This window comes from Talpa europaea (genome assembly GCF_964194135.1).
Source record: "Talpa europaea genome assembly, chromosome: 10".
Lineage (NCBI taxonomy): Eukaryota > Metazoa > Chordata > Mammalia > Eulipotyphla > Talpidae > Talpa > Talpa europaea.
Genome location: NC_140077.1, coordinates 91,567,797 through 91,593,762, shown reverse-complemented (window position 1 = coordinate 91,593,762; position 25,966 = coordinate 91,567,797). Strand labels below are relative to the sequence as shown.

Below are 25,966 nucleotides of genomic sequence, written 5' to 3'. Positions count from 1 at the left end.
ATTATTTCTCAGCTTCTGCCTGATACTTTATCCTCCTTTAACAATAGCCTTGACATTAACCTCCAAACCAGACAAAGAGAAAGAAAACATAGCTTGCCACATATTGTTCTGACTTGACAAATCAACCATAACACAGACGTTCTAGTTTTCAAGTTTCCCTGGTACAATGGGCTGTGTAGTGGCTAACAAAGGGTTACTTCTAATTGGAACCTGTGAGCTCTAATCTTATTTGATAAAAGGGACTTCCCTCATGTCAAAATCACAGCAGGACAGTTTGCTGGATTAGTGTGGGTTCCCCACCTAATCACAGTATTCTATAAGGGAAAAGGGGAGAAGACACAGAGGATAAGGCAACATGGGGAGGGAGGCAAAGTGTGGAGTTTAAGCAGTTAGAAGCCCCCAGAGAGGAATGGTACTGAGTCTTAGAGCCTCCTGAAGAAACCAAAAATGAGAGCCTATGAGGTAGACTTCTGGCACCAGAACACAGGAGGATAAACTTCCAATGGTATTAAGCTACCATCCCAGTTAATGCCAATTTTTTTCCAGCAAAACTAGTAAACAAATGCACCTAAATGTTTTAACATGTTAATTTTTTATGCACTTCTAGGAACAATGAAATTGGACAATAAACAATTCTATGAATGCGAATCTTACCATTTAAATTCTGTCCTATTTGCAAAGGACCAGAGGTCAAATCTGTAATTGGACCACTTAGAGTTCTGGTATCAAAATCTGTATTATCCTCTTCCAAACCATTGATGAAGAAACTGTTTTTTGTCTGATGCACCTGTAAGAAATTACCACCATTATTATTTTAACTGCATAGCCTTTTGTTTTATAACTACATTTGTTTTATAACTAACTACTCAGGTAGTCTCTACCTGAGTCTCCTCTTTCTCCAGTTGACAAGGCTGAACACACTTTAATGGTTCGATGATATATCTATGTGTTTATATATCTAGATATATAACTAACCACTGTCATTTTATGCTGTGATAATATCTACCAGGGTATTCACAGGTATACATAACTCTGTGCCATACATTTATCATCTCTAACTGCCATGTCTTCAAATAAATTTTTTTTAAGGATAGGTTGTTTCTTTAAATACTAGTGAAATTTGCTTAACCATATCTGCAAATAGATAGAAATTAATTCAAAAATAAGAAATAGAAATTATGAAATACTTCTTGCAAACTTTCACTTTCTTAGGTGTTAGTATTCAGTATTCAGTTGGCAATTGGCATCTGTATTTCCCCCAAACAGAATTACATAAAAATTTGCCAGTCACATTTCAGATGCATTAATTAGGCCACCTAGCAACTATATCCTGGAGGTTAGTAAACTTGCTGTAAACAGCCAGAGAATTTTTTTGTTTGAATTTACAAGCCCAATGATTTGATTTTGTAGTCCAAAAGAGGACATGTCACAGCTACTCAACATTGCTGCTGTTAACAGAACGGAACAGCAGCCAAAGCACCCACAGAAGATACTTATGTGAATGAGAATAGATGTGATCCAATAAAACTATTTATAAAAACAGGTGGCTAGATTAATTCCAAGGCTTGTAGTCAGAATGCTGGGTTGAACCCTAGAAAGTTACAGACTTTTTGTTTGTATGACATCATCTCTGAAGAGCTAATTCAAACTTTTATGTTGACTATTTCATCGGTGGAATTCAAACAATCTTCACTGATTGTATTTCTGAATAAACTCATCAGCTGTTTTGATATCAACTTTGGTTTCTACAAATAGTTTCATTCAAGGGCTATTTAACTTAAGCATAAAAAGAATCATTTGTATCCTAATTAATAAAGGGGTTAAAATGGCAAACAAATGGCTTGGGTGAGGACAGGAGAAAGAGAATGAGAGAAAAAGTAAGTGTCTTGCAGCTGAACAGATATTAACATTTGAGTGTAATTATACATCAAACCATAGCACTCAACATGCTATTCTATCAAGAGGCCTCAAAAATTGATGAAAGTAACTATTTGTGAGTAACTGCCTTAAAAATCCCTTTCAGAAATCCCCTACTATCAAAAACAAAAAATTAAGTAAACCCTGGGATTTAACATAAAGACTAGGGAATAACAATTCTGCAAAAAAGTGACACATATGGCTTTTCTCCCTTCTAACCAAACTGCTTTCATTTAAACCTTGTTCTTTCTTGAATCCACTGAACTAGTGTTATAATTTATTTATTTATAAAACAAAGCTTTAACATAAAGACCTAAAAATCACCCCAATTCCTTATGGGTCAGGCAATACCTCTCTGCTGGGTAGTGGGCCTGCATGGTTGGGTTGTTTTTTTTTGCATTCCATTTTTTACAGCCTGTTACTGTCATTTGGTGTTTGACTGTTATCATTATAAAAGATACAGGCTTTTCTACTTTGTTATTTGTAGCATTATCTCATGTTTTACAACATCTTTGCGCAACATGCAGGCACATGAAATATAACTCGTGAAAAGTTCTCGATGGTATTAATGCATAAAAAAGAATGTGGTTCCATCTCTACTGTCTTTACCCAGCCAAAAGCTGATGAACAGCCAATTTTCCTTTATCACATTAGCACAGCCATGAGGGAAACACATTTGTTCTAGTCAGCTACACTAAAGATACTATTACCAATCTAACATATACATGTTTTATATCAGCAGTATTCTCAGAGCATGAGAGAGCCAACAATATATTAACACTAGCATGACAGTTTATTTAAGAAAAGAAAATTGTCTCTGTAGAGGGACAGAAGTTAGAAATGTATGGCGAAAGCTCAGTGTCACTGTTCTAATAAAGGTAATAATTCTTAGGCTTTCTTTATAGCAGGTAACACTCCTGTGACAGTTCTGTCATATCATTCAAATAAAAATGTTGTCTTTTACAAGTTTAAGTGCACCTTTATTTTGAGTCAGATAGAAAGCATGCTTTTGATTTTCTGTATTCACTGTATTATATCTGTAGTCAAGAGTTCAGGACCTTTTTTTCTTTTTTTATCAACTCATCACATATTTGCTTAGTAGGAGGATTTGGTGTCCCTGTAGTGAATTCCAGAAGGATGGTCTCACTTTGGTGGTACTTACAAAATGAATAATGATGACCCCCAGCCACTCTTTCCCTGGCCCCCTCCCCTATCAACCACCTTTCTATAAATAAGATGAAATCTTCTTCCATGTTCTGTGTCATGCTTTATATTCCAAGATTCTCTAAAACTACTTTGCAATTCTGGTCTGGGGCTCTATCACAATGAAACTGTGAAGATGAAGGGGGCTTTTTGCAATAGCTCATTCTGACGATCCCCTTGCCAGTTGTTTGGGGGAATAGGAATATATAGGATGGAATTTCTGATTTGTGAAAAGAAAGCCTTCTGCTAAAGTCAAGTGCCCACATAGCTCATCCTGCATCCCTGTGAGGGTTAGAAGCATTTGTACATGTTTATTGGTGTGTCTTAAAGGAAGGAATTGACAAAGACCAGAAGTTGTAGAAAAATTTAAATCCCCTCATTAGAGCTCCAAGAACACTCAGGCAAGGGCAGAAAGGGAGCAGATCACTTTCAAGCCTTCATTCTCTTGGGGTTTCATATTTTATTGTCACCATTTTTCAGGTCAAAGTTGTGTCCCCATAAGTCCAAGCGCAGAATGGATTTAAGAGGTATGGTAACATATAGGAAGAGGTATGAATCTGTGCCATTATAGCACCTGGTTAGAGCGGCATACAATTCAAAATTCCAGAAAGCTGCACAATAGTTGAGATGCTTACAAGGGGAAAACATAATGAAATCCACCTGCGTTATACTATTTGGCCACAATCACCTGTTCCACCCCGATGCCAATCTTTCTTGCCCTCCCTCTCCTGTTGGTCACCAAAAACCAAGAGAAACTTCTGACTCGGACTGGAAAATAAACAGAGTAGCCTGCTGCTTTCCTCGAAGGAGAAATAGCTTTGCTATTACCTACAGTCTTCTCATTTAAATATACGTCAATAAAACATTAACCCCGTCCCCACCATGGCACATGTGAATGACACAAAAATACAGCCAGGGTCCTTTGTCTCAAGGATGTTGTGTGTGTGAAACAACAGAATAATTGCAATATACTAGATAGTATTTGAATCACTGTAAATGATGCTGGTGGTTTTTGACTGCAGTCCTGACTTCTTATGCCATTAGTGAAGGATACTCTCTCTCAATGAATTGCTCTCAGAGGTTATGCCTTGGTTCCTTAATGGGGGTGTGAATATGTTTTTATAGATTTATTTTTGTTTATTTATGCATACAAGAGCTGGGATGTAGACCAGAGGTGTGAGGGGCGAGAGGATCCACCAGAGACAGAGTGGGGAGCAAAACAGGTCTGTCTATGAAATACACTACTGAGGGCAGCAGTGGGCAAGACAGGAGAGGTCTGCTGTGCCATGAGGGTTAGCTCCCTGGCCAGGGATCAAACTCATGCCACAGTGGCTGGCAATAGCTTGATAGCACTATGACTCTAACCCCTGCGCCACCAGCGAGGCTCTGAATGTGTTTTTAGACCAGCTCGGTAGCACTTGCCTTCCCAGAACAACCTACAGTTCCTCCGAAGAATATCAGTTACATTATCTTGATGGACCTCATCTTCAAGCAAAATATTTTATGCATTTTGAATACCACCTTCTTCATAGATTTAATACAAAGTGATTTGGCAACCTATGTTGAGTTCAAAATCACTCTCAAAAGATGCTAATGGGTGATATAAGTATAAAGAACATCATTTTGAAAGCTAAGAAATTAAGTAAGAAAATCTCTTCACATGAAACTAAAGGGAAAATTTTATGGAGGAAAAAAAAAAAGGAGTCTTGGACTTTCTGAAAGAGATATTGTCCTGAAATACAATTTCTATTTCTAGGTTACAGAAGGATTTGCATAAAAAATTCCACTATTCCAATTTGTGGTTTTTAAGCATAAGGAAGGAAATTTCTTCTGAAAATTCCATAAGGTTATTTACAATATCACAAATATTTGTAGACATGCACCTCAGGGCAGGCAGTGTGGACCCCTGAGGCCACACTGGCCTAAACCTATGGTTCTGAGGGCTTTTCTCACTCATTCTATCCATCCTTATTTCTAACCAGTTACTAACAGCCACCTGGGGTCAACTGGTGGTGTCTCCTCACCATCTGATGATCACTCAATGCTGAATTTCATCTCCATATATTATTCAAGCTGTTTCACTGCTTTTAGTTTGCCTAAATTTGGGGGTATTTTCAAAGCCCGCAGCAGAATTGTTATCATCACCCTTTAAAAACAATGAGACAGAATCAAGAAGAATCAAAAATGAAAACATTGCATCAGTCAAGGTCGTGTAGAAGAAAGTTGACTGGTCCCAGAGCCTGTTTTAGGCAATTTTAATTGGCCAGTGACATACAGTTTCCACTGGGAAGTGACAACCATCTAGTTTATCAAACCCACTGAGTGTCTCTGCTGTGACTCTACCCAGGGATGATGAGTCACGTTGTGTGTGACTATCTCCCACAATAAGAAGGGTAAGAACTTAGCTAGCTGCCCAGCTCTAGGCTTGCTGACTTCTCAGACTGACCCTTTGCAGCATTATTATCCCAAAGTGAGGATCATGCAGCCTACTCCCTTATTCTGCTTCTGTAGACTCTGGGAACACTTTCCTCAAACGATTTTTTACTATGATAAAGGACTGAACTGAAAACATCTCCTTATACCTTCAATTCCTACATTCCTGCCCTAATCCCATTTCCACATGGGAGCTGACATAGAGGTAAAGAGATGCCATCCTTCTCCTGCGCCTTCTTCAGGACAAAGGCACTTCATTTCTGCAGTGTTCTGAATACGACATGGTTTAGGGTCCCTCTTCTTAAAATGTGACTCCAAAAATACTACAATCTCTACATGTGGGCTGACTTGCCAAACTGAAAAAAGGTTATCACTTTAAACATAATCCAAAAGTCCAGGCTTGATATCTGACAATGATGTCATGCAGGTAAAACTGATATATTAAGTGGAGCTGAGTAGTCACTAAACACTAAGTTTTCTGCTATCACAGTGAAAGCACATCCCCCATCCTCTACTTTGGCAGTTTTGTGGGCCCATGGACAGAGATTTATATTTATCCACGTTATATTTCATCTTGTTAGATTCAGTCCATTGCTCCAGGCTGTCAAAATCTTTTTGGACGCCGTGTCTGTCACCCAATGTATTTACCATCCTCCAAGATTTGTGTCATTTGCAAATTGGATGAGCATGCCCTACATGCTGGGCAGAAGCTCAATAAATACTAACTGATTGATTGACTAATTGATACTCCAAAAATAAAACCACCAACAGTATCTACACTACGTTAAATCCTAATCAAGAAAGAAAAGGCACCATTTCCTAACAGACAAAATGTGTCATGCAGGGATTCTTCACCTCTGCAGAGTGACCTTGTCTACAAAGATAACTTTTTGTATTGTTATGTAACTATAGATACTCCAGTCTATTAAATGAAGCTATATTTATATAAACAACATGAAAAAAGACTGTAGGCAATTATTTAGGAAAAGTTACTTCGGCAGAGAATCACACGGCTGCCCACAGATATCTGGAATGTACCTGTGTTCTCGTGACCGGCTGGGTTTACATAGTACCAGCCATGGCTTCAGTCTCTGTGACCACTCAAGGGATGGTCTGGGCAAATGACTTCATACACAGCTACGTCCCTCCAACATTTTCTCGCTTCTATTTTTCACTTCCCACAAGTTCAGATGTATTATTTCAATCCCTAATCCTCTCTCTGGCCCCTATTCCCAGAGGCCAGAGACACTCCACTCCACACACATTCACTTTTGTTTTCTCTGAATAACTCAGGCAAGCCTGGCTCTTGAGCCATCTGTGCCTACATGCATGACATTCCCACCCTGGGCAGGGTGCTCTGGATTCACTTGGGTTCCCTTGGTATCTATTAAAGCTGTCCCTATAGAGCAACCTACAAATAAGCCATCAATTTAATCAATCTAAAAATTTAACACAGGACTGTAAGCTGGTCCATTCTTGATAGGAAGTGAAACTCTCATGACCCCTTCTTCCCAAACTATTAAATTACTCTTTGCTTCAAAAAGCTATTAATTTACACATTTATAAGATGGAAAATCTGCCAATGGTCTGATTTGTTTCTGATTTCCTGGATAATGGGGACAGAGTCAGCCTAGTTTCTAGAGATGCTGTCCACAAACATATCAGGTGCAATTCCAGATTTAAGAACATTTTTCAGTGCACAGATAATATTCTACACTCTCGATTATCTCAAATATCATTGGTGTATTTTTCCATTTTATCAATACAGAACATGTGATTTCCAAGCACTTTTTAGAATCAAAAATAAAACTCCTTAGTGACCATCTCAATACTTTATACTGAAGTTGTTCATTTGTCACAACTACAATTTCTTCTCCTTAAAAGCCAACTTCTTAGTTTGTCTATGTATAAAGTCATTCATCATACGCTTCATTAATGTGCAAAGTATACTATGCTGAGCACCATGCTACACATCAGATACATAAGCACAGCTTTTTCTCATGATAGCAGCCCTAAGATTCATGCTGAATCAAAAGAAGCTCAAGTCCCTCCTCTGCAAAGAGACCTCCAATGAGTCCTTCCTGTGAGTCAAAGTTAAATCCCACAAAGCCCTTCTCTACCACATCTGGCTCTTGTCACCTTTGGCTCAGTACCTACCATATGCCTCCCTGCTCTTTCTGTGGAATATCACCACCCCCAAACACTTTAGCACTTATCTTCCTTGGGTCTTGGTATTTTCTATTCCCTCTCCTTGACATTCTTCCTCCAGACACCTGCTGATCTCATTCCTGTTAGATATTTCCTCAAATGCCCGATTAGCTACCCTATTTAATAGGGTCACTCAATGCTTGCTAACCTTCCTTTGATTCTTCTTTTTATCCACATGTAACACATTGCCTATTTTATTGATTTGGCAGTACCAGGCATCCACTCTATTTTGAGATCTCTTCTATTTTTTTTAACTTTATAAAATGTCCACAGAGGGAACATTGGTTCATCATAAATAAACTCCCTGAGACAGGTTTCCCTTTGCTTCCTTTCTCTGTCATCTTCATTGCTGGTCCTTCATTCCCCTGCATAGGAACTCACAACTACTTGGAACTTTCTGGGTCATCACTGCATGGGTAAAGACTAACTCTTGAAGTATTAGTAGGAACTGGTCAAGTGTAGAAGTGGCAGAAGACAGGGAATAAGAGGACTGTAGGAGAAGAGAAAAACAAGAAATTGAGGAAAGGCTTGAAAGATACCCCAGGACCCCCTTAATATTGCTCTATCCCCATTTTTTAAATTTATCTTCCTTTGAATGTGTTGACTTAAATTTACCTTTCTCACTTTCCATATTTGTCAGTGTTTTAATCTCTTTAAATTGTAGTGACAAAGACGCATATCACAAGGCCAAATTGTCTGAAGGACGATCCTAAAAATGTGACCACTGGATTTCTGTTTACACTCCAGGGAGTGGCCCAAAGCCCTGCTGAGGAGAGATGTGAACTCACTCCTGACCCAAAGTTAGAAGGGCCATCAATCAAACCTGCCTGTGTAGACAGATATATAGGAAATCATTTCTGTGTGCCTCCAAAAACCAGAACTGGTGCCAGTACTCAATTGACATCTTAAAGATCCTGAGCAATAATTTCTAAGTTGAAAGGGAGCCCTGCCATGTAAACAGAACAGGGACAAAAATGCCCACCTAGGCTCTGCTTGAGTTACTTCTACTAAAATTGTCAACCAGGGTGGAAAATTCCATTGTTATTAATAAATGACTGAACTCATTTTACAGTTTTAAAAGAAATACGTGCTTTTCCAGAATCACCTGTCTTCTAGTCATTCTGCATCCTCTTAGCTCTTTTCAGCTCCAAGACTGCTGAGCAAAATTTACTAAAAACGTGTCTCATAAACTGAATGAACAAGAGTCAAAGGAAAAATGTGATTCTTTCACCTCCTTTAGAAAACTGTATCATGGAATCAGATGTGAATTGCTTTATCTTTAAGACATTCTAAAATTGAGAATAAGGTTTTCATGATGAACTTGTTTAAAGGTGATGCTCTCTGCCCGAGAGCTGGGAGATAGTAATTGTCTAAGCAGTTTTTTTCCTCAATCAGTAATGGAGAAGCACACACATTTAATTTGGTTTAGACAACAGGAATGACAGTAACAAGTATATATTCTTTATGGTACGGATCATTTCAGCCCTAAAAACAAAAATATCTATTTATAGGTCAAACACGAAACATTTAGGAAAAATTTCCTTTTTCTTACCCTTCTACAACAACATAAAACTAAGTTGATGCTGTCAATTTGGCCAAAATGAATGAATGATTTTGTTGTCATCTGAAAAACTTCATACTACCAATAGGATTGCCAGATTTAAGTGGCTATTTTGAAAATATTCATTTTATCATTTTTATAATCCATTTTTATTTAGAAATTAGTAAGTTCCTGTTTCTTCCTATGCCATTTACCCCAGTATAAACAGCAGCTGTTAACAATCCCTAAATGGGTGGGTCTATGTTTTTGGAATAGTTTGTTTCTTTTTGCAAAGCCTGGGCCAACCTTCTCCAACAGTTGACAGGCCTCAGAAATGTGAGATGAGGAAAAAATTCTGGGTGAGAGAAACATTTGCATGTTCATTTTACTTATAAAATAGAAAGGTAATGAGTTTAAAACTGCTTTCAGCATATTTTAGAAAAAGCAGATAAAGAACGAAAGTGGATATTAAGAGGTGAAACAATTTTAAAATGGTGGGAATTACTAGGATTATCACAGCTAATATAAAAGCAACATTCTCGCCTCTGTGTCTCACATAATATTTAATGACCTGGGCATCTCACCAGTATCTGCTCTCTCCTAATAGGTATAGCCATGGACATTTGTAAATTACATCAACTTCCCATCTGTGTTAATGTCATTTGGTAGCTGCTCACTTCCACCTTCTACAAAGTCACCTTTGAGTCATATAAAATTCCCCCATTTAAGTTGAGATTTTAGGATTTAGAGTTTTTCCTAGCATGGATCTTAGGGGTAAAAAGTAGTAGGATTAGCCTGAATCTTTGTTACTCAGATCTTAGCTTGTTTAGTGATACCTTGGAGATGCCCACATAGTCACAAATAATCAGCTGCTAACTTTCTAGCGTCTCATCCTATTCCAACTCTTTCACTATTATTCCTTTTCTCTTGGTATATTTCTATTTAGTTTTTGCTCTCCTGCCATCCATTCCTGCACATGTGTGCATACACTCACACAATAGCCTCAACTCTGAGCGGTTTACTGCCTTAGTCCCAGCATCAAGTACTTATGATTCAAAAACTTATCTTCCATGCCAGTATAGCTTCTTCCACGACCTCTGATGTTCCCCACTGCCCTCCCATTAACTTTGTTTTCATTCTCTGACACACCTATCATCGGGGATGTTGGATCTGCTGGACATGTCTCTATTCACTCCAGACTGAATCCAATAATAGTGGACCAGGGGCAAGTCTGAAGTACAGCTCTCATTTTGTGGGGGCACCGACCCCTTTTTTCCCTCGTTGTATCGGCTTATTTTCTTCCAGTCCTGAGCCTACCCACATCAGTGTCCCCAACTAGGTCAAATGTCTCTGCTGCCTGCTGTCTAACAATGGGGATGAGTAGGAGAAGCTAACCTAGGCCACCACTCCCAGTGCAGCTTACCGAGTCAGGACCCTGGCAGTGGACTCCTACTCTGGGAAGCTGTCAGCTCTGTGCTTCTAGTTGCAACGACTCAGCTCTCATTCTGTCTCAGCTTTTCTCTCCTGTGTGTGCCCTGAGCTGTGGTTTCCTTTGCCACTTCATCTGGTTTCTACTTTCCTAGATTCCTAAAATCATGTCACCATATTCTATTTTTTTCTATACTTCACAGTAGTAGCATTTTTGGTCAGTGGCTAGTGGGTCCGAGCAGGTTGAAACTGCAAATCCCTTTGCTTAGCACAAAATGTCACAGGCCTGATAAACTAACTTTAGGGGATGATTGTGGGTGTTGCCTAAGTACCTCAATCCTAGTGCACTCGAGTTCTCCCCAAACCTTCACGTTACCATCAGGCTTTCACAATCCTCAGAGTCAGTGTCTAAGTCATTTACGCCATCAGACCAGCCAGATGACAGCTTTCTCAAGGATTTCTCTGAGGAACTAGAGACTTACAAGGGGAGAAAAGTGTCATTCCAGCTGAATCCAACCATTACACCAATTGACCTGAAAGCTAGAAAGGCTCTATTTCTCTAAGGAAAATAAAACAATTGAAAAGCTTGAGTATCCAATCAAACAAATTACATTTACCTCCCTAGAGGACTAACCACTTGTACTCTAGCCCGAGTCTAGAAGGAATATATATTTTAATGGACAAGCCTAGCTGAGGATGCTGCAATGAAACAGAAACCCAAACAAATAGAACTAAGATATAATTGAACTGAGGAGCCACCTACAGGTAAAAACTCAGTCTTATTTGAGATAACATTTTATATGAACTTGAATTCAGGCACTGTCTTTTAAACTAGGTATTTATGGAATTCAGAGGAAAATGGGTAAGGAATTCTAGTCTGCTTTATTTCACATTTGCATTAATAATATGAGAGGAAACAGATCATTAGTCTATTAATGAAAGCTGTGGATGGCACTAAATTGATAGACATTGCAAAAGTCTGCGAGAAACAAGATAAAAGAAAATATAAGAGGTTAGACTGGAAAGGAACTGAGTTTGAGATTCATTCTATTTAAATAGAAGGTCATTCTGAGCACACATTTTAAATAACATCATCTCTTTCCAAGTAGCCCAAAATATTTATGAGTATTACCATCACTACCTTGTATTTACTGGGGAGTAACACTGTCCCAGAAACCAGATAGAAGACACAGCCAGACTCATGAAGAACAACAAAGATCAAAAATGTCAAATGCAGAAGAAAAAAACACTTCCAGAGAATGTGCAAAAAGACCTGTATTTGTGTGTTTTCATTAGATATCAAAAGTTTAAAAAGATGACTATTTTGAAGGAAATTCCAGTTATCCTCTGAGCTATAAGAGAATTCAGGAAAGGCTGCATTTGAGTACATCTATGGGGAGAAAAGAGTAACAAGTGAATTCAGCATGAGACAAAATGAAGAAAAAATTAGAATTGCTGGGTTAGTCCCAGTTTTTAAAAAATGATTGTAGGAGAGTGTGCTAAGTAATACATCCATCACCACTAGAAGAGATGGTAAATGGATCAGAAGCCAGGGGAAGAATTGTGCTCAGGGTAAAGAAAAAGGATTTATGTAGAAATTAACAAAGTTGTAAATGTTCGCTCATCATTAAAAAAATGTCATTTTCATTCCATCACATATTATATTCCAGAAACATCACTTTTTGGTGACAATGTAGAAGAAAAGGAACCTTCTTACACTGTTGGTTGGGATGAAAGTTGATCCAGCTCCTAAGGAAAACAGTGTGGAGGATTCCCAAAATATTTAAAGTAGATCTACTATGTGATCCAATAGTTTCATTCCTAGAGATCTACCCAAAGAACGAAAAACACTAATTAAAAGGGATGTATGCATTCCTGTGCTCACTGCAGCACCACTCAAAATTGCCAAATTAACCTAACTTAGGAAATAACCTAAGTGCCCAAAGACAGAGGAGTAGATTAAGAATATGTGATATATATACACACTGGAATACTACTCCGCTATACTAAGAAACACACACAAAAAAAGGACAAAGTCGTGCCCTTTGTAACAACATGGATGGAACTGGCAGGGATTATGCTAAGTGAATTAAGTCAGAAGTAGAGAGACAAATACCACATATGGTATCACTTATATGTGGAATACAAAGAAAAGAAACAAAGGGTCAAACAAAACAAAACCAAAAACAAATCTTAAGAGATCTGACTGTAGAACTAAGGCTGCCAGAGCGGGTGAGCAGAGCCAGGAGAGCACATAATGGACTGCGGTAGGAAGATTTTCAGTGCATTGCTGGTGGGTGTGCTGTGGTAACAAACACCTGGAAGTTGTGAGCCTCTACCTCTGAACCATACATAATGTTGTAAATCAATAATTGTTTATCCAACTCAATTTTATTTGCTTATCTACCAATATTTGTAGGAAACATCTACCCTGTAACAGATATTTTCTGTATTCTTGGCACACATAAATGAATAAAGTATCTGTCAATAAATTCAAAATTGACTTAACGCAAAATCTATCAATAAATATCATTTAAATCTACCTATATAACCCATGTGAATAAATTGCTCTAGGTACAGAAAAGAGAAAAAGGGAGAGGCGGACAGTGTGTGTTTTGCAAAGGAAGTTGAAATGTGTATACAAAATGAAGGAGGGTTGAGAGAGAGACACAAGCAGAAGACATGAGGGAGAACAAGCAGGAAGAGCTTGGATGAAGAGACAGAAAAAACAGAGCGGTTAAAGACCAAGATGTACAGAAGGACAACAAATTCCAAGACAGAGTCTAACACATTTTGAGAGGAAGGAAAATTCACTCTCTGCAGCGTGAGCCATGATGAACAAAGAATTAAACAGAGGAGGTATGCGACCACATATTTATTTTAGGACAAAAACCGTTTTCGTTGTGGCAACTGTTTTGGAGACTGAAGTAACTGAACACAGAGGGCTGAGGAAGTGGAAGGGGGACAACTGGAGACAGACTGGAACACGCAAAGCTAAAGTTAACAAAGGTTCCTCTTTTTACCTCCTACTGGCAAAGCATGTTGTAAAGAACTTTGTTCTTTACTGAGCCTCTCATCTTCAAATCAGTAATAAAATTTCCTGTTTCCCATTATTTTTCCTTATAAATGTGTTTTTTCCTTAATTTCCTCCTTCTAGACATGCACTCCATTGGTATCTCTCAAGTGTATTCTCAAAGAAGCTTTCAAGCTGATTGTCTTATTTCTGGCACTTGTTATCCGCACATAGGATGATGCCATCATTCAATCACTTGTTCATCTATTTGAAAGGTATTTTTTGAGAACCACATCCAGGCATGATTTCAGCCCTGAAGGGCAAGCAGTAAATATGGTATAAAGTTCTATAGACCAGTGAGTAAATTGTGATGTGGAACTGAGCACGTCACATTCAGATTTGGATAAGAGAAGCCTTTCTGAAGAATTTGATACCAAATGAGTTGACGGAGAAGTAGGAATAAGTTGAATAAATAGATGTGGTTGGTCAACAAATCTCAGTAAAACAAGACAGGCAGAATTCGGGTCAGATATAGAAAGTAATACAAGAATGCACTAATAATATTTTGCCCATCAGACTGCGGGGGGTGGGGGGAGAGATAATTTCCTGCTTTGAAAAGAATTTGAGGAAGAGGCATTAAGATTCACTTTTAGTTAAGAGCCTACCTCAGTCCAGCATTTTCTAGTGACACCTTGTCAGTATGTACCCAAACTGAAATTCTCCATACCCTTTGAAAGACTCCTGCTGTTCTTCAGCATCATGCCACAGTATCATCATGCCGTCTATATGTGGGAATCAACATACAGCAAGGTGAATGACTTGAGAATGGGTGTTTGGAGGTAAGGACAAGGGGAAATGAAATAAAGGAAATGGTAAGAATATTGGAGCATGTTTTTGTGACGAGGCTCAAAACAATGAAAGCAAACCTCAAGAGAGCCATGAGATTCAAAGACAAACACACATTGTTTTTCACATGCACAGGGAGGGCCCGAGAAGAGAGACACAAGCAGAAGACATGAGGGAGGACAAGCAGGAAGAGCTTGGATGAAGAGACAAAAAAACAGAGCAGTTAAAGACCAAGGTGTACAGAAGGACAACAAACTTCCAAGGCAGAGTCTAACACATTTTGAGAGGAAGGAAAATTCACTCTCTGCAGCGTGAGCCATAATGAACAAAGAATTAAACAGAATCCTTTACCCTTCCCTAACCGAAGAAGAAATACCTAGACGAATGTCATTTTAGGACCTTCTGCTAGTGAAGGTTTATTAGTCTAGGAACATGTCTATCTAACAATTTCAACTTTACCATCAGAGTAACCGTAAGCCCCCGCCCCTCCTCTGTCATGTAAGGCAGGAAATCCAAAAGGTGCCTCCAATTTGAGAAGTCAACAGAACCCACACTTGGCAAGGTGTCCTACTTTGTCTATAGATGGGATTGTCTTAATGTGCTCCTTTCTTGGCACTCACTTGAGACGAAGACTGCGAGATTGCCACAAGGAGTTCCTCTTCTGCTGGAGCTTTTGCTTTTTTGGGTTGTGTTGCTCTTTGGTTGTTGCTGCCAATGAGTCACCAACCCATTTTATAGTTTGTGTAGTTTACCAGTTTGTAAAAATTGTTTCCACTCCTTGCATTTTCACATTTTGCCTTAAAATAGAAACTGCAAACACACAAAGGAATTCCAAATGATTTAAGACTCAAAAAATGAATCTTTATTGTGAACACAGGGAACAAGAAAACAGATCACTTTTAACATAAAAGCAGCTCTCTCCACATGTCACCAGGCATTTGCACAGGGCCTTGTTCTCAGTCAGACCGAAATGCAAATGCCATGTTAACAGAGAGAGAAATCAAAGAACGACATTGGAGGACAAGCCAGAGCTACAATTTATCTGCATAACACCCGACAGGCCAATGGCAACTTTTAAGCTGTTGACACCACTTGTTATAGCCCCTGCCAAGGAAACTCCTGCTGCTTTTTCTGTGAGGAAATTCCTGCCTTTTGTGACTTATTATGCAGGTCTTTCCTTGCCTCCAAAAGGTACTCTTCAAACCATCAAAAGGATATTGAAACAACTCTATGTAACGGCAAATCAATTTTAATCTTATATGACAAATTTTTGCAAAGCTATATATAACTGCAGTACAAGGATAATAGCATAAAAAGAAGTGACAGGGGTAGAGTAAGACAATGGAAAGAAATGAAAGGCCTATTTCTTGAGTATTCAGTGTAAATGAAAGGAAAAATAAGCTCTGGAGTGAAAATGCCTAGTTGATAATTGCATGCTTTAATATAAAAATCTATAAATCCCAAGTCTTCCCACTCAACCAAGTTCTCACGTACATAAGAATAATGTTGAGACCAAAATAAAAAGGATGAAACAAAACCTCACCTAAGTAATAAATAAGTGAGCAAAGCATTCATTTATCTCATTGTGTTCTGAAGCTCAGCTGTTATTTACAATATAAAGAAATGGTAAAGCACTTTTTAAAGGAAGGGATAAGTCCTTCTATGATGGAGGTATTGGCCCAATTTGTCCCAACATATCTCTACCAGATAGTTGTAATTCTTCACATCCAAACACGTATGGCATTTTTTCAAGGGATAAATTCACTCAGCATGAATTTTTCTAATTATAACACAATTTTTAATCTTGAATTTATATTTAAGCAGGGGCAAATTCTTAACTTGATATTTATTAACTTCTTAACCTGTTTTCACTTTTCCACTTACATATTCTCCACTAATTTCTAAAACATATTTATATGCTGAAAAGATATTTATGACTCATGGACGAGGAAGTAAGTGCAAATCTTAAATAAAATCTCTATTTTCCTCAATAGAAAGTCCAGTCACATCTTTAATGAAGAAAGTAAGATATTGCTAAATGCACTACAATCTTGCCTCAAACACATTTTTATTTATAGAATGCAGTTTTCTATACATCTTCCCTTCAAAACCATTGGAAATGATTTAGTTTTTATTTTAAAATATAGCCAAACATTTCCACTAATGCTCGGGTATCAGGTGGACAAAATAACAGTGACTTACATTTACATCTTGCTTCTAACTGTCAGTACATTTACTGGCTGTCAGTAAAAGAGAAATATAAAAAATTGACTGTCAGTGTTTAAAAAAAAAAGAGTAAAGAGAAGGTATGCCAGTAAGTGTAGAGAAAATAATTCTGAAAAAAACATTTTACCTATTTCAGCATGATTTTTTCTCCTGTGTGAAATGTATAACTACATAATTTGAATTGTTTGATGTCTTAAAAATCTCAGATTCTAGAAGAGATGGAAATGCATGAGTAAAACACATTTGCTTTGAAATTGCTATTTCTAAGCTAGGTTGAAGCTGATGCAAACACACCTGCCATTCACCTAGTCAAATAAAGGGATTCCAGAGCTTTGCAGTATTATTTGTATAGAACAGGAGACTTAGGATCCGATTATTAGATCTATATGTCTCTTAAATTTCTCAACCAGAATGTTAATGAGCTTAACATAACTGAAAACCAGAGAACATACCATAATGAAGAATAAAAGTTCCACCATAATTGCACCTCTTTCCAAACACAAAAAACCCATGTCCATGATTTTCCTAGCCTAAATATTCAAAAATGTAAGTTTTAAATTACATAATGGATTGAGTTATATGTATGCTACTATTCAATGACAGCAGTTTCAAATATGTTAATCATATTTTGGAATTTTATAATTCTATATCTAAGCTTGGACAAAAACTGCTAGGCCTAAGCAGCTAACAGAAAATAAAGGAATAATGATAAAGCAAATAAGTGTGGATATATTTTCTTAGTATTCACAATCATACACCAAAAGTTTGAAGCTTTTAAGTTTACCATTCTCCATCACTTGGGCATTTTCCTGTGATCATGTTCCGATTGCTCATCAAGGAGACCCTTTAAAATTAATGATTACTCCCCTGCTTTAATGAAATTAAAACTGGATAAGTGCAAGTTATCATTATTAAAATAATGAAATGGAATCATTGCAACATTCTGTCCAGAGATAACAAGTGGACTGATGAGAACATCAGCTGTGAGTGAATATATTTAAATACAGACTTACACATGCAGTTTTAGGGAAGGTAAAAGCAGGATATGAAATAAACATCAGGCATCAACTGTAAGCTCACTGTCAAGAGTACGCCCAAGCTTCTAACCACAGAGTTCAGCTGAAGGTAACTATCTGTCAAATGTAATCTGTGCAAGTGAATATGCTTAAGCTGGTGCTATGAATCAACCAAAATTGCTTTGGTCTTATTGACATTCAATTGCAAGAAGTTGCAGCTCATCCAGTCCAATAGACAGTCTGACAACACCAAGAGTACTTACAGTGACAGAAAGCTTTAAATATAGATGCAACTATCATCAAAATACACATGGAACTAAACTTTATGATCCTTCATAGCACCTTTTGAAATTGGTTGGTCAGTCATGGACTGGTCATAGATGCCCCAAGATCTCAGCTCATGGTTCTAACATCTGCCAGCTTGCTCAGTTAATAAACTATTATTAATCTTTACAAACATATAATGAGCATTGACTTGATTGACAAGTTGAGTCCCCCTGGATTAATATAAGCGTTTCTGTGACATTGTGCCTACCCCCAATTCTTCCCTTCGTATATCAGCCTTTTATCTTCTCTACTATTTGAGACTTGCCCCCAATACATCTTAATAAGTAATAACCAGGCATGCATGACGAAATCCAGAGGGTCAATTTTAGACATTGCCTTGCAGACATTTTTCAACAAGTATGAAGCTTGCATAAGCATTGCATTATACCAACAAGAGAACTAAGGTGAGGGAGGTTAAATGTTTTGCTTCGAGCTGTTTCCCTTGGGCATTGTGACCTCTCCAGGAGATTCTGCCAGTGCCCATATGTTTTTTTCCAGGTTTTAATTCTTTATCAAACAAACTTTCTACCCATTCCTTTTCTGTCTGTGTCTATTTTCAACCAAGGAAAAGACATGCTGAGTTTCAGTGTGTTTGTGAAACTCTGCTCAACTGCACTAAGTATCCGCAATGCCCCCCTTGACTCAGTAGTGTCGGCTATACTTTCTTCTTCTGGGCCAGGTCATGAAATGATGCATGTGAAAACCCTGACTCAGCAAAGCCAATAGCTGTAGACAGACTGATATTTTAAAGTCTTAAATGTTGGACCTCCCCTGGTGGCGCAGCAGTTGAGCACTGGGCTGCGAAGCTGCCTACAGTCTCTGCAGCACTGGTTCGATCACCGGCCACTGGCAAGGGTCTCACATGGTGCATAGACCTCTCCTGCCATGCCCGCTGCTCCCCTCAGCAGTGTATTTCATCAATGTATTTCTGCGTGTACTGCTCCCCGCTCTGGCTCTGACTGTATCCAGTGCTTGTATAAATAAATAAATAAATCTTTTAAAAAAATGTCTTAAATGTTATGTAAATATTATTGTCCTTGTAGTCTGAAGGAAATTACACCATTAAGGACAAACCTTTACAGGACATAGGGGTATAACTTTCTACATTTAAAACAAAATTAATCTAGAGTATAACAGTTTCCTAAATCCTGATGCTGGCCCCTTCAGCAAAATCCTTTATGTTCTCTTCATCTTCCCTCAAGACCTAGATTGAACTATGAAGCCAACTGGAAATAAATCATGATATAATGTTTAAAGAAAAAGAGGCAGTAGGCAAAAATATATATGCATTAATGATGTGCTATGATTAGAACGATATGAAATACTCCTTTTAAGAGGGCAGAGGAATTTTTTTTTTTTTTACATTCTGAGTTTTATTTTTTTTTAAATAATAAATTTTATTTTTTTATTCCCCCATAAAATTGCAATCCCCCCATTCTGACCCCAATCCCTCCCCTCCCAGCCCCCACCCCCCAAAAAGTGTCTCTGGTTCATAGTTTTTTGTTGATTTTGATTTTCACTTTCTTATAGTTATTCATTTTCCTGGTCCCTTATTTAAGTTTTCTAGATTCCTGCTATGAGTGAGACCATCCGGTATTTTTCTTTTTCTTTTTGGCTTATTTTGCTGAGCATGATCCCTTCCAGCGCCATCCATGTTGCTGCAAATTGCATGTGTTTATCTTTTTTGAATGCTGAGTAATATTCCATGGTATATATGTACCACATCTTCTTGATCCAGTCATCTATTGTTGGGTATTTGGGCTGTTTCCAAAGCTTAGCTATTGTAAACAGTGCTGCTATAAACAGAGGAATTGTTTTTAAAACTAGCAGAAGATGGGATTGAGGGTTTGTTTTTTTTATTATTTCCTAAGTATTCTAAAATATTTATTTTACAACTTTTGTGATTTAAGTCTCATTTTACTCCAAAATTATTTTCCAAAATTCTCCCTCGCAATTTTGTTTATTTTCTCCTGTGTACAACATCTTAAAGATAGTGGCCATGGATTTGCTCCTCCGTAACCTCCAGGCCTCAAAAGTATCATGTGCATAATGGACATCTATGGTCTTTTACATTTATTAAGATAAAATTCTTTAAGCAAGAGGATTTAATTGTCTTCCAGGGACCTGGAGGTTCTATCCACCATATCACATATGATACAAAAGACACATTTGTCAATCCTGGCCCAACACGTGATTGGTCATCATACATACTGTGAACTGGCTCAAGTCTGCTATAATGTCACCATAGGATATTGGACAAAAAGATTCTCCTGCACATGATAAAAAAAGTTCCTTGACAGCCTTATTTACATAGTCTTAAAAATCTGTTCTCTTTTGGCAAATATTTAATTGAAGAAGTTCCAAAAATACTAAGAATACACAGGAAAAAAAGCCAGAATTCAATAAGGTGCTAAGTAAAACAAGTTGCCTTCCAGGGTCTTGTAATCAGAACACAGTAAGTAGGATTTACCATCAACCTTTACCATCAAGTTTTAGTTGCTCCAGATATTTTAGACCACTGGTTGTTTCCCATGTGATGTGTTTTTTTTTTTCCCTAAAGTTAAAAATTCTGTCTTTTGATGCTTTAATTTTTCCATCTGAAAATGGCAATCATAAATATTATTTATGAATTCAAAATATTTAATATTGAAAATTAAAAAGCATCCTCTAAATACTCTGATAGTGACCAAGATAGAGTAAGTCAACTTCAACCTCTCTCTCCCTACCAATTCACAACAAGAAATTCTAGACAAAACCCAAAAATCTACTATCTGATGATTCTGCAAAATGATCCAAAGCAAACATTGTCAAGGGCAGTCAAAACCTGAAGAACTGAAAACGCATGATGTGTAAAAGGCGGCATAGAAAGTAGACAAGAAGTCACTAACTGGGAGATATTTGGAAACAAGGGAGACATGGGCCTTGTAGGAAAAACACAGAAAAAGCCATTGAAACTCCCTAAGAAAGCAAATAACACAACTTTATATTTCAAATGGGAAGAAATATAGTTCACCAAAGAAAATACACAGAGGACAAATAAATGCAGGAGAAGAATGTCCTCAGTGTCATTAGTCACCAAGAAATGCAAATCAAAACCACATTATGACAACTATAAAGATCTATCAGAATGATGGTGGAATGAGAGGGGAGTAAGAGAGGCAGAGAGACAGAGACCAAACATAGCAAATAAATAAGTACTGGCAAAGATACAAAGCAACTATATTCTCACGTTTTGCTACGAATGCAAAAAAAAAAAAATAACCTTGGAGGAAAATATGTCTCTGGTACAGAAATGTTAACTCCGACCTGAACACTGTCACACCAACACATTTTGAGACATCTACAAAATAGCCCTCCTTTCCAATCAGCTATTTACTGAAATCCAGTCCTTTCCTTATAACTCAGACTCTGAAGTACAATATTTCTGATGTTAACAATGCTATATACTTCAATCAACTTTATTTTCTTTAAATTGTATAACTTTCAGTCAAACTCTGACATGTCACCAGTTCAGAATTCTTATTAGTCAACCTTAGAAATTGCAAATGGCGGGCCTCCCCTGGGGGCGCAGCGGTTGAGTGCCATACTGTGAAGCTGTCCACAGCCTCTGCAGCGCCAGTTTGATCCCAGCCGGCAGGGAGGGGCCCACATGGAGAAGCAGAGCTCTCCTGTCTCACCTGCTGCTCCCCTCAGCAGTGTATTTCGTCAGTCTGCCTGTTCTGTTCCCCACTCTGTCTCTGGTGAATCCTCTCACCCTCCCACGAACCTGGCCTATACTCCAGTTCTTGTATAAATAAATAATTAATTAAATCTTAAAAAAATTGCAAATAGCTTTTCAGAATTTTTTGTCCTGATGTTCACACTTGAACTTTGATAACATTTTGATTAAAAATGATTAACTTTAACATCAAGCCTTTTCTATATAGGTGTGCTTACAACTCATGCCTATCAAAAAAAAAAAGTGCACTATATAGGGAAATAAAATAGCTAAAGTTGAAACTCTGAAGCAGTTGTTCTCAATGAAGGGTGGTTTTGCCCTTCTTGCATCATTTGGCAACATCTGAAGGCATTTTTGCTAGTCACTAGGATAGAGGAGGAGATGTAAGGTTTGCTATTGTTATCTAGTGGGTAGAGCCAGACATGCAGCTAAACATTCTGCAATGCACAGGCCAGCCCCCAGGACAAAGAATTATCCTGTACAAAAAGTCAATAGTGCAGAGGTCAAGAAATATGGCCTAAAAGCAATTAACCTATTTAAGAAGGTGACAAAATGGGGGGGTTGAAATTGTATGGGGAATATAAAAATAAAATTTATTATTAAAAAAAAAGAAGGTGACATCTACTAATAAAAACATGAAAGAAACAAAATTATAATTTAGGGAAATTTCTTAATATTTCACTTATGCCACTTCAGCTACCCCACAGCTACAAACATCTATACTAATGCATCTTCACAGTAACAGCACACTCCCAATCAGTTAGCATACAAGTCTGTAGGGTAAGGTAAAAAGTATCAGGCTTTTCTGCCCTCCTGCCATGAGGATTGATGATGGATCCTTGCGGTCCTGAATGCATGCCTGATGACAGATACCTGGAACAGAGTGTGGGCCTATGTAGATGGGATTCACCTGGGCTAAGAGACTGGGCTTATATGGGCGGTACCATGGGGACGCTGTCAGGACGAATAGAAAGAAGGGCAGAGAGCAGAAACATCGGAAGAACCACAAGAGAAGGAGAGCAGAGAAGCAGAACCGCGAGAGAAGCAGAGAGGAGAGAGAATGCTGGAGAGCACAGACAGAGTGAAGACTTGCTGGTGGCTGGGAGACCGCCAGGCCTCCCAGCATCCCTGCTTGGTGTGTACCAGGTAAATCCCAATAAAAGCCTGCAAAAAAGCCACTGAGGGCTCCAGGACTCCTCCTTCACCCCGTCTGCTCAGGTCATAGAGAACATGCACTGTGTCCAATTCTGCCCCCTACAAAGTCATAAGACAGGACCAATTTAAGAATGATATCAAAGGTTATAATCAAAAGGAAATACAATATGACTTAAGGAAACAGAAAGCCATACAAAAAATGAATCTGCATGCAAGGGAATCTTGCATCAAAGAATACACGCACGTGGACACATTTCCTATTCTTAATGCCTGACTCAGTAAACAATAGTTTTGATTATGCTAAATCTAAAATTTCACATGAACTTTTTATGGTAGATTGTTTGAAATGCTATCTAAAATGTATAGTTACTAGTACGTTTTCCATGGAAACTTCTGCTATACATTTTAAAAGTAAGTCACCTACTCTCAATGCTCAATTACACAAGTGTTAATGATTTAGGACAGGATATCTAATAGGTTGCAACAAAAATTAACAACAGCTCATAATTATAGATGCTAATTTGGATACACTCTCACTAATTAATAGAAGAATTTATCCTCGGTATTTATTTTAACCATGATCAAGCATTGCTTATTATTTTAATCACTACATGAACCAGTTACACATGGTACAAATGAACATCAAACTACATATATTAACACAAGAAATTCCTAGTCATGAGATCTGTAAATAATGATGACAATTGCTTTTGCATCATTGACCTCATCCACAGATGAGGTGTAAACCAAGGTGATGGGAACTAAATATGCAAAGAGACAAGTCTTAGGGTTCACAAGTAACTCTCCAACCTCTAAAGTGGTTTCCAAAAGACATGCCTGCCAACATTGACACAAAATATTGTAAAGTATAAATTACACTACCTACCCTTGTTTCATTCCTGTTTAATATGAAATATTAGCAATTTATCTTTTCCCTGAAGTATTCCTGGTCACATTAATTAGTTAAAATGTTGACAAGTTGATACCAAGTTAAATGTTGCCCAAGTATCAAGCCTACATTTTTAATTAAGGCTAACTCTTCAATTGGTCCACAGGAAAGGGATGTACGTCCGGGAGCAGCAGTAGTTGCAATAACCACAGACAGTAAAGAACATACTTTGTTTCCTGTATAGTGATTATATTTATAGCCAGTGATATTTGTTTCAGAAATTATTTTGACTTTTCTTTGAACTTCACTCTTGACAAAATGTTTGCTGAAAAAATGTTAAAGAGAACCTGCAAATGTTTACACATTGCTTCCTCATAAGCATGTTACAATTAGCTAGTATACCTGAACACTGTCAAAATAGACACCACTTTTTACTTGTCAGAGCTGGTCCAGTCTGTCAAGACTCACTTTGCAGCATTTGAACACATATCCATGTCCTCTTTTTCTATCAAACTTCTTCTACAAAGGATTCTTACACCCTACCACTGTAGCCAATGCATTTAGATATCACAGAGTTTATAACAAAAGTGCATGAAAATATGGTAGCTTGGATCCTTTTAAAAACACTATGAACAAATCACGTGATTTGCATATCAAAGACATCTTTACAGACACATCACCCAAAGCAGTGATAGTGAAGGCAAAGATCAACAGCTGGGACTACATCAAATTAAAGAGCTTCTGCACAGCAAAAGAGACAATAACAAAAACAAAGAGAAACCCCACCAACTGGGAGAAAATTTTTGCACACAACACTAATGATAAAGGACTGATCACAAAAATCTGCAAAGAGCTGATGAGACTCAACAACAACAAAGAAAATAATCCAGTCAAAAAAATGGACAGAGGAGCTAAAAAGAAACTTCTCTGAAGAGGAAATGCGAATGGCCAACAGGCATATGAAAAAATGTTCAACATCACTTGCAATCAGGGAAATGCAAATCAAAACTACCATGAGATACTATCTTACACCAGTGAGAATGGCACATATTAAAAAAACTAGCAACAACAAATGTTGGCGAGGTTGTGGAGAAAAAGGAACTCTTCTGCACTGTTGGTGGGAGTGCAAACTGGTCCAACCACTATGGAGTGCTGTGTGGAGATTTCTGGACCTACTAAACATAGAGCTTCCATATGACCCAGCAATTCCACTCCTAGGTATTTACCCAAAGGACACAGAAACATCAATTCCAAAGAACACCTGCACCCCTATGTTTATAGCAGCACTATTTACAATAGCTAAGCTTTGGAAACAGCCCAAATGCCCAAAAATAGATGACTGGATCAAGAAGATGTGGTACATATATACCATGGAATATTACTCAGCATTCAAAAAAGATAAACACATGCAATTTGCAGCAACATGGATGGCGCTGGAAGGGATCATGCTCAATGAAATAAGCCAAAAAGAAAAAGGAAAATACCGGATGGTCTCACTCATAGCAGGAATCTAGAAAACTTAAATAAGGGACCAGGAAAATGAATAACTATAAGAAAGTGAAAATCAAAATCAACAATGAACCAGAGACACTTTTTGGGGGGTGGGGGGCGGGAGGGGAGGGATTGGGGTCAGAATGGGGGGATTGCAATTGTATGGGGAATATAAAAATAAAATTTATTAATTAAAAAAATAAATAAATAAATAAATCTCACACTTAATGATAAAAAAAAATAAAAACACTATGAACAGCTACAAAAAACTGTATAACTAAACATAAAACTTCATTGTGAAAGACTGAAGTATTTCTCCCTAAGATTTAGAACAAGGGAAGGATATTTGGTCTCATCAACCATATTCAACATATCATTAAAAATTCTAGCTGCTGGGCCTCCCTTGTGGTGCAAGGGGTTAAGCACTGCACTATGAAGCAATCCGCAGCCTCTGCAGCATGAGTTCGATCCCCGGCCAGCCAGGGATCAACCCACATGGCGAGGCAGACCTCAGTCTCACCCACTGCTCCCCTCAGCAGTGGATTTCAGTCAGTCT

The 25,966-nt window shown here is 37.9% G+C and overlaps 1 protein-coding gene across 1 annotated transcript in view; it reads right to left on the bottom strand.

Moving 5' to 3' along the window:
* Window positions 1-25,966, bottom strand: part of USH2A (usherin) — a gene marked incomplete at both ends in the record, with an annotated part of 619,110 nt that overhangs the window by 571,576 nt on the left and 21,568 nt on the right. Inside the window, 1 exon segment of the mRNA XM_084245562.1 lies at window positions 655-787. Within this exon segment, the coding sequence (XP_084101688.1) occupies window positions 655-787 (133 nt within the window).